The following is a 10000-nucleotide window of genomic DNA, read 5'->3' as shown; positions in this document are numbered from 1 at the left end:
CATCATCGTTTAACATCCACTTTCCATGCTGGCATGGGTTGGATGGTTTAACTGAGGCTAAGCCAGTAGGCTGCACCAGGCTCCAATCTGATTTGGCAGGGTTTCTACAGCTGGGTGTACTTCCTAGCACCAACCACTCCAAAGATGTTGTGGGTGCTTTTTACGTGCCACTGGTACAGAAGCCAGTCAGGGGGCACTGGCATTGACCACATTTGGATGGTGCTTTTTACATGCCACCAGCACAGGGAGTCAGTCAGGCAACATAGCATCAACCCATGCTCAAATGGTGCTTATTACATGCCACCAGCATTGGTGCCAGTGAGGCGGCACTAGCCATGATATATAAGAGAGATCAATCTGAAGTCAGTTCATTGTACCTCTTCCTCTCCAGTGTCTGATGCTGAAGAGGGGGTAACTACTTCAAAATGCATGCATCCATCAATCTAGATTGGGTTGAGCACTTCAAACTGACTTGGTCTATTTACACCTATTTGTCAAAAGTGGAAAATTTTCTTCATGTCAAGATACAAAGAATGGCTCTCTAATGGATTTGAATATACTTCCCATACATACTTATTTCATTAACCCTGAAAGGATGAACGGCAAAGTCGACATTGGAAGAATTTGAACCCTGAACGTAAAGAGGGACAAAATGCTGCTGAGCATTTTACCCAGTGTGCTAACGATTCTGCCAGCTTGCCACCCTATATTATAAGAATAAAAATAATAATGATGATTTCAAATTTTGCCACAAGAGCAGCCATTCTTGGGGGAGGGGGTAAGTTGATTACATCAACCCCAGTATTTCACTTGTACTTAATTTATTGACCCCCAAAAGGATGAAAGGCAAAGTTGGCCTTGGCGGAATTTGAACTCAGCGGTATTTCGTCTGTCTTTACGCTCTAAACATTTCTCCCGGCATGCTAATGATTCTGCCAGCTCGCCACCTTAATAATAATGATAATAATAGTCTTTTCTACAAGGCCCGAAATTTTTGGGGAGGGAGCCAGTCGATTAGATCGACCCCAGTATGAAACTGGTACTTAATTCATCAACCCCAATAGGATGAAAGGCAAAGTCTACATTGGCGGAATTTGAACTCAGAACATAAAGACAGATGAAATACCACTAAGCATTTCTCCCGACATGCTAATAATTCTGCCAGCTCACCGCCATAATAATAATAATAATAATAATAATAATAATAATAATAATAATAATGGTACAGCTACTTACATTTAGTGAGATCTTCGAACTTATCTTCAAGTGAAGTTTTCGCTCGGATAAGTTTTCCTCTCTGAAAAGAGAAATAAGAAATTACAACATAAATATACATATGTATATATGTATGTGCATATGCATGTGTGTATGTCTATACACACATACACACTCTCCTGGTTTCTGGATCAGTTCCATTACACAAAACCTTGGACAACTATCTTCTACTATTGCACTGGGCCAACCAATGCCTTGTCAGTGGAATTCGGTCGGTGGAAATTGTAAGGAAGCCTTTAATATATCTATATGTGTGTGTGTATGTGTATAGATATAGATATATAGTTGAAATTTACAGAAAGACAAAAGACAAGTGTATGAACAACAAGCAGGTGTTTTAGTTTGAAAGTCTTTTATGCTTTGAGAAAGGAATAAGAGAAAATAATCAGAGAGAGAATAAAAATCTGAGCAACCAAGCATAGCGGCTGGTTTCACTCACACACACACACACACACACACACACACACACACACACACAGAGGTGAGCACATGAGTGCAAAACAAGGTGGAAAAAATAGTACTCAAATACCAAAAGTAGAGTAATATAATATTGTATTAAAGCTGCAAAATTATCACAGAACTGTCACTCAGAGTTTCACATTCCTGATCTGTGATAATTTTGCAGCTTTAATTAAAAAATATATACATATAAATAAGAATTTTTTGTGTAATGAGATAAAAAAAACCAAGGCTGTGTAGATATTAGAACATTTATAGATAGTAGGTCTTATAGCTGTTTCCAGGATATTTATTAATTACTAGCAGTATCGCCCGGCGTTGCTCGGGTTTGTAAGGGAAATAACTATATAAGCATTTTTAGAGAGTTATAGCCAAAAAATAGCAAAAAAATGCATTAAAAATGGAAAAAAAATTATGGTAAATTTTTTAAAAATCGTTGGCTCATCGTAGACATTTTTAGAGAGTTACTTCCCTTATATAATAGCGAAAAAATGCATTAAAATGGAAAAAAATGATGATAAATTTTTTTTAAAATCTTAGACTCATCGTAGATGCGCGCTAATACCCAGAAGGGCTCGATATGAATCACAACTATAAGTTAAACTGCACCGCAAAATGTGGGAGTTGTTAGGAATCTAAATTGTAGGAGACAGACACACAACCTCACTTTTATATATAAAGATATCCCTTCATTGGAGATGGTGTGAGAGGATGATTAAGTCATAATTAGTTTAGTTATATGTATATGTATGTATGTATGTATGTACACATACATGTTTTTTTCCCTGTCTCCATTTTCATTCCTCATTTAGGCTTGCAGTGTGAAAAACTTTTCCATTTTTTCCTGAGCATCAAACTAATACATATCGTTATTAAGAAGAGAAAGAGAGAGATAGAGAAATGTATGTGCATATATGTATGTACATGCTTGTGTTTGTGTGAAATGTTTACACTGCACTTCACACAAAAGAACACTATACTGCAGACGGTGACGTTTGTTGACATTACCCTGTTGACAACTCCGCTGCTAGATCTGTACTTTCAAATACAAGTGCAGTAAAATCTACCTCATTTGAAAAATAGGCAGGGCATCATTTGAGTATTCAATCAAAAGTTTCACATACAAACAAGCCTTACACACACATATATTTTTTAATTACTTGTCTCAGTCATCCCGTGGCCATGCTGCAGCACCAGCTTAGAGAATTTTTAGTCAAATGAATCAACCCCAGCACTTATACTTTTCTTCAAGCTTAATACTTATTCTATCATTCTCTTTCACTGAACCACTATGTTACAGGAACATAATAAACATGCCAACACCAGCTGCAAATCAGCGAGGGAGGACAAACTGACACACACATATATGACAGGCTTCTTTCAGTTTCCATCTACCAAATCCACTCACAAGGCTTTGGTCGGCCCGAAGCTATAGTAGAAGACACTTGCCCAAGGTGTCGCGAAGTGGGACTGAACCCAGAAACATGTGGTTAGGAAGCAAGCCTCCTACCACACAGTCATGCCTGTGTCTGTATAAATATTTATGAAGCAGAGAACAAAAGATTGTAGCATGTAACGAGCTGTGTTAGAAAAGACTTGCCCAACGTAAGCAAGCATTGACAACTGAAGGTAAATTGAGGACAGTGATGTAGATGACACTCACACTCTCACAAACACACACTCACAGATGGATGAATGGATGGGTCTCGGTCAGTTATTAGGGACAAATTCAGATATTTGATTTCAGGTGTTGTTATACACTGTACATTATTTACATTCGACGGATATTTGTCCTCATCTTGTTTGTTGTTAACACAACGTTTCGGCTGATATACCCTCCATCATCCTTCAGGTGTCTTGGGGAAATTTCGAACCTGGGTTCTCATTCCTAAGGTATTTTGTTTTTCGATGTTATTATTATTATCATTATTATTATTATTGTTATTGTTCAGGTCACTGCATGGAATCGAACTCAGAATCTTGGGGTTAGTAGCCCATGCTCTAAACCACTATGCCATATGCCTCGTTGTTGTTTTACTTGTTCATGATGATGACGATGATGGTCTTTTCTACTATAAACACACAGCTTGAAATTTTGCGGGTGGGGAGGTGTCAGTTGATTACATCGATCCCAGTACGCAACTGGTACATCTTTTATCATTCCTGAAAGGATGAAAGGCGCTTTGCATTGTTTTTTAGCTTTCAAATGATGCCACTCCACAGGGCTAAGCGTGCAGGCCAACATGCCTCCTGATCAGAAAGCTAGTCTGTTGCAGAGATAACCCACTTATAGCTGAGTGGACTGGAGCAATGTGAAATGAAGTGTTTTGCTCAAGAACACAATGTGCTGCTCGGTCTGGGAACTGAACTCATGGTTACCAGATTGTGAGTGTAATACCCTAACTGCTAGGCTTCACGCTTCCACACCTAGACTTATATACTTTTAACTTAATTCTCAAACAGAATTACATGCACACACACACACACACACACACACACATACACACACACAGAGCGCTAATGGATTTCCATCGTTTGACATGATGATTCAGTTGGTTAATCTATTGAATTACCTACTCCTGAATTAGAATATAAGTGGCTGAGTATTCCACAGACAGATGTTCCCTTAATATGATTCTGAAACAGAAACAGCATGACACAATGTGTATGACAAACCTATCTTTGGATTACAGATACAGAGTTCCACTCAGTAGGCTTCTATACATTTTCCATTTACCCAGTTTGACATACGAGTCATGGATTATTCTGAGTCTATAGAAAATGACATTTGCCCTCAGTGCCATGTAGTAAGATTGAACTCAGAACCTCAGGGTTGTGAACTGAAGGTCTAAACTATTTGTCATGTGGGACACATGCATGAATCGAAAGTGAATGTATACAGATGTATTCGTTTAGACATGTGCATGTGCGTAGATGTACATGCGTGTGCACACATGCGTGTGTGGATGTGTGTATATATGTGCCCTGACCTTTGAAGAGCAGTGAATGTAACAGGAACCTCTGAAATTCAATCTGCCAATCCTTCTCTCCGCAATAATATACCCCACTCCATACACACACACACACACTCACCACTCGCTATAATACACACGTCAGGCATGTCTAATTATTGTTTAACTATAATTATAACAAATTAGGAACTTTGTACATTTCAGATTCTCTAGTATACATAAGCATGTGTGTGTCTGTGTGTGTGTGTGTATACATCATCATCATCATCATTTAATGTCTGTTGCCCATGCCGGTGGGCTGCACTTTATAGAGTGTGCTCGGTACTTTTAAGTGGTACGGTCAGGCACTTATATATATATATATAGTGGAGGTGCAATGGCCCAGTGGTTAGGGCAGCGGACTCACGGTCATGGGATCACAGTTTTGATTCCCAGTCCAGGCATTGTCAGTGTTTATTGGGCGAAAACACCTAAAGCTTCACGAGGCTCTGGCAGTGGGGTGGCGGTGCACCCTACAGTACTTTTTCACCACAACTTTCTCTCACTCTTTCTTCCTATTTCTGTTGTACCTGTATTTCGAAGGGCCAGACTTGTCACATTCTGTGTCACACTGATTCGCCCCCAAGAACTACATTCAGGGTACACGTGTCTGTAGAGTGCTCAGCCACTTGCACGTTAATTTTATGAGCTGGCTGTTCTGTTGATCAGATCAACTGGAACCCTCATCATCTTCACTGTTGGAGTGCCATGACGACATATATATATATATATATATATGAGTGTGTGTATATATGAGTGTGTGAGTCAATGTATGTGGGTATACAAACACCACACATTTATATCCACCAAGGTTGCCCAGATTTGATTCTTTGTATGTGAACTCCAGATGTTTTTCTAACCCATGCATAATGGAAAAACAGACGTAAAAGGAATGATGATGATGATGTTTTGGTTTAATTATTTATTACAGAAATACCTCGCCATATCGCGGTTTATTATTAAAGCTTTTGTCGATTCCTCCAAGGTGGTGTTTTACATTTAGAATAAAATAAATATATACAAATTACAAAAATATTCGCAGGAGTGGCTGTGTGGTAAGTAGTTTGCTAACCAACCACATGGTTCTTGGTTCAGTCCCACTGCGTGGCATCTTGGGCAAGCGTCTTCTGCTATAGCCCCGGGCCGACCAATGCCTTGTGAGTGGATTTGGTAGACGGAAACTGAAAGAAGCCTGTCGTATATATATGTATATGTATGTGTGTGTGTGTGTTTGTGTGTCTGTGTTTGTCTCCCTAGCATTGCTTGACAACCGATGCTGGTGTTCGGCAAAAGAGACCGATAGAATAAGTACTGGGCTTACAAAGAATAAGTCCCGGGGTCGATTTGCTCGACTAAAGGCAGTGCTCCAGCATGGCCGCAGTCAAATGATTGAAACAGGTAAAAGAGTAAAGAGAGATTTTTACCGATCATGCCGGTGAGGTGACAGGGTGGAACAAAATACCTGCGATAGTCAAGAGATTACTGTATTCTGTATAAACTAAGCCCCTCCCCTCAAATCTGCACACCTTGTGTCTAAATCAGAAACAATTAACAGCAGTGGACTGGCTGAATCATTAGCGCACAGGACAAGATGCTTTGCAGCATCTGTTCTAGTTCTTTACATTCTGAGTTCAAATTCTGCCAAGGTCGGCATTGCTTTTTATTCCTCTGAGGTTGGTAAAGTAAGGTACCAGTCCTGAAAAGAATGTAGTAGTTATACTACTACTACTACAACTACTACTACTACTACTACTACTACTGCTGCATCAGTGCCACCATTGTTGCCACTGCCACCACCATCACCATTTAATGTCTGTGTATTATGTTTGCTTGGGTTGGATGGTTTGATTAATAGTATCGGATGAGCCACAGGATTGTGTTAACCTCCAGTGCCTAGTTTGGCACTGCTGGATACCCGTCCTAATGCCAACCACTTTACAGAGTGTGCTGGGAGCAGATTTTAAAGGCAATTTTCAGTAAAATTCACAAATCAGCTCACAAGATATGCTTGAGGCAGGCATAATTTTGAGAAAGATGACTTGGTGCCACGTGTTGAGGGGCTAAAATATGACAAGGGGACACAAACAGGTGTCTTGTTGAAGAGGAGATACATGGCAACCCCAACAGGAAAGAAAGAAAGAATGGTGGAGATGAGATGTCAGGGCATACCCTAAAGATACAAGAATGTAGTTTAAAAGGGTAGATAAGAAGGGAACAAGAGTAAAGTATCAAAACAACAAAAAAAAAAATAACTTAAAATTTACTTTCTATTTATTTTTTAAAATGATATTTATTCCAGCTCCTTACATTCTGAGTTCAAATCCTGCTGGGGTTGACTTTGCATTTCATCCGTTCTGGGTTGATAAAACAAAGTACCAGTCCAGTATTGGAGTTGATATTATTGACTAATCTCTGCTCTCCTCAAAATTACTGGCTGTTCCTGAAGCAGAAACCATTTATTTCTTGAAATGTCAAAATGTACATCATACAGCTGTGACCTGGTCATTGACACTACAGAACTGTGTCAGGGGTCAGGTCACAGTGGTGAGATAGAAATTTTGATATTTCGTAAAATAAATCTGAAGAAAATATTGGCTTCAGATGTTTTACACAAGGCCAGCAATTTAGGAGGAGGGAGCCAGTCAATTTCATTGACCCCCACCAAAAGGATGAAAGGCAAAGTTGACCTCGGTGGAATTTGAACTCGGAATGTATGTAAAGACAGCAAAACACTGCTGAGCATTTTGCCTGGGGTGCAAACAATTCTGCCAGCTCGCCACCTTGAATCTGAAGAAAATATTGGTTTCAAATTTTGGCACAAGGCCAGCAATTTTGGGGGAGGGGATAAGCCAATTACACCACCTTCAGTTCTCAGCTGGTGCTTATTTTATTGACTCTGGATGGATGAAAGGCAAGGTTGACTTCCATTGAATTTGAACTCAGCACATAAAGATGAACAAAAAAATGCCACTGAGCATTTTGCCCGGGGTGCTAACAATTCTGCCAGATTATCACCTTAAATCTGAAGAAAATATTAAAAGTGAGAAATACTGACTATGTCTGCATTTGCCAAATCCTCAGTCCTTAGCTGGTTCAAAACATTAGAAATAGCAAATCAAAACGGTAACACTTTAGTTTGCTGTCAACTTGACCATTTACACTTCAGTGTGATGTCTATCGACACTACTTTTTACTCTTTTACTTGTTTCAGTCATTTGACTGTGGCCATGCTGAAGCACTGCCTTTAGTCGAGCAAATCGACCCCGGACTTATTCTTTGTAAGTCTAGTACTTATTGTATTGGTCTCTTTTGCTGAACTGCTAAGTTACGGGGACATAAACACACCACCATCGGTTGTCAAGCGATGTTGGGCGGAACAAACACCGACACACAAACACACACATATATACATATATACGACAGGCTTCTTTCAGTTTCCATCTACCAAATTCACTCACAAGGCTTTGGTCGGCCCGAGGCTATAGTAGAAGACACTTGCCCGAGGTGCCACGCAGTGGGACTGAACCCAGAACCATGTGGCTGGTAAGCAAGCTACTGACCACACAGCCACTCCTGTGCCTCTCTAATTTTCTTTAAAATCCTTGTGCTAGCATCAAACCATGGTCATTCAATAACCTGTGGTTATTAGACTGATCAGGTTATTTTACAGTGTAGACTATGGATACTATGGAAGACAGAATGCTAAACTAGTACCCCCAAAATCTGCTTCAAATCATGTGGTTTAGGATGTACACAACCTAGGAAAATTAAAAAAAAAAAAAAAAGAACTGGATGTGATGGTCATGGTTGGAATGTTTTTGATCAATGATCAGCACAGACTAGGAATTAACTGATTAGCATTCAATTTATTCAGTCAAATGTAATATTTATTTATTCCCATTCTTTTGAATTGATCGTGCACAATCTTGCAGCTTTGAGATTTTAATGATGTGAGAGTGTTTATTTTTAGAATGACATCTGACCAGTTTGAATATAAAACAAAATAAAACATTTTGACCAGATATAGCTGGTTTAAGTACTAAAGGGTTAAAGAACAACACCCAGGTCATTGCCACCCTCACCACCATCTTCCCACCATCACCATCATTTACTACCTACTCTACTATTTCACTGTTGTCTACACCCTACCACCATCTATACTCTACATCATCTTGCCATCCAATCAATTCTGCACTTGTTGCTCCCCCACTGTGATCCCTACATTCCAAGATACCATACTTCCCCTTCACTTCCCCCTCATTTCTCCCACAGAACGACATTTCGCAATCAAAGAGAAGCATCCAACAAAAAAATTAAATTAAATTAAATTAAATAAGTAAATAAAATTAAAAGAAGCATGCGATGGGCGCTGCCCCTTCTTTGTTGGAGTAATGAATGACAAATAATTTAAAACAAAAACCTAAATATATTTTTTAGAAATATCTCAAAATTCTGTGATAACATCAATGGGGAGAGGTGTGTGTGATATATGGCAGATATTTTTGATAAGCTATTTGATAACACATACCAACTGCTTGCTTCTGTAGGTTAATAAATATTTAAATAGGGACGAGGTGCTTGCAATAACAACAACAACATCAACAACAATAATAATAGTGATGTTGATAATGATGATGATGATTTATTTGCCACAGGGGTGACAGATGAAGGGGATATTACAAAGATAGATTACAATTTGTGTTTTTGGGGTTACATAAAATGAGGTGAAAAGATAACACAGGGGAGAAATGAGGTGACAGATATATTTAGTATAGTAGATATATGATATATGAATACATTTTTTTATTCTACAGGGACAAGACCTGATATTCGCAGGGAAGGGGTTAGTCAATTATATCAACCCTAATATTCAACTGGTACCAGACCGAAACTGGCTGCCATGAGAACAGCTGCCAAGTATTGATGGTCAACCCTATCAAAGGCTTTAGACTGATCTAAACTGATCAGAGTCCCATCCATGCCAGCTTCATTACCTACCCTCTCTATGATGTAGCACATGAGGTGGAGGTTGTTGCGAATAGTCCTGGTTGGGATGGCACATGTTTGCACAGTAATGATGATAATAATAATAATAATAATAATAATAATAATAATAATAATAATAATAATAATAATAATTTCAAATTTTGGCACAAGGCTTGCAATTTCGAAGAAGCGGACAAGTTGATTACATTGACCCCAGTGCATGACTAGTACTTATTTTAACAACTCTGAAAGGATGGAAGGCAAAGCTG

At 39.0% G+C, this 10000-nt stretch overlaps 1 protein-coding gene across 7 annotated transcripts in view; it reads right to left on the bottom strand.

Moving 5' to 3' along the window:
• Positions 1 to 10000, bottom strand: part of LOC115219859 (shootin-1-like) — a 145121-nt gene that overhangs the window by 50210 nt on the left and 84911 nt on the right. For all 7 annotated transcript variants that reach the window (XR_005002247.1, XR_005002246.1, XR_005002249.1 and 4 more), the window contains exon 3: positions 1237 to 1297. Coding sequence is in view for 2 of the 7 variants with exons in the window: in XM_029790150.2 (XP_029646010.1) it covers positions 1237 to 1297 (61 nt within the window). In the remaining 5 variants the exon portion in view is untranslated. The remainder of the gene's footprint in view (positions 1 to 1236; positions 1298 to 10000) is intronic.

This window comes from Octopus sinensis, linkage group LG15, assembly GCF_006345805.1.
Source record: "Octopus sinensis linkage group LG15, ASM634580v1, whole genome shotgun sequence".
NCBI classification, from domain to species: domain Eukaryota; kingdom Metazoa; phylum Mollusca; class Cephalopoda; order Octopoda; family Octopodidae; genus Octopus; species Octopus sinensis.
Note: the sequence above shows the minus strand (reverse complement) of the source record. Positions and strands in the feature narration are given on the sequence as shown.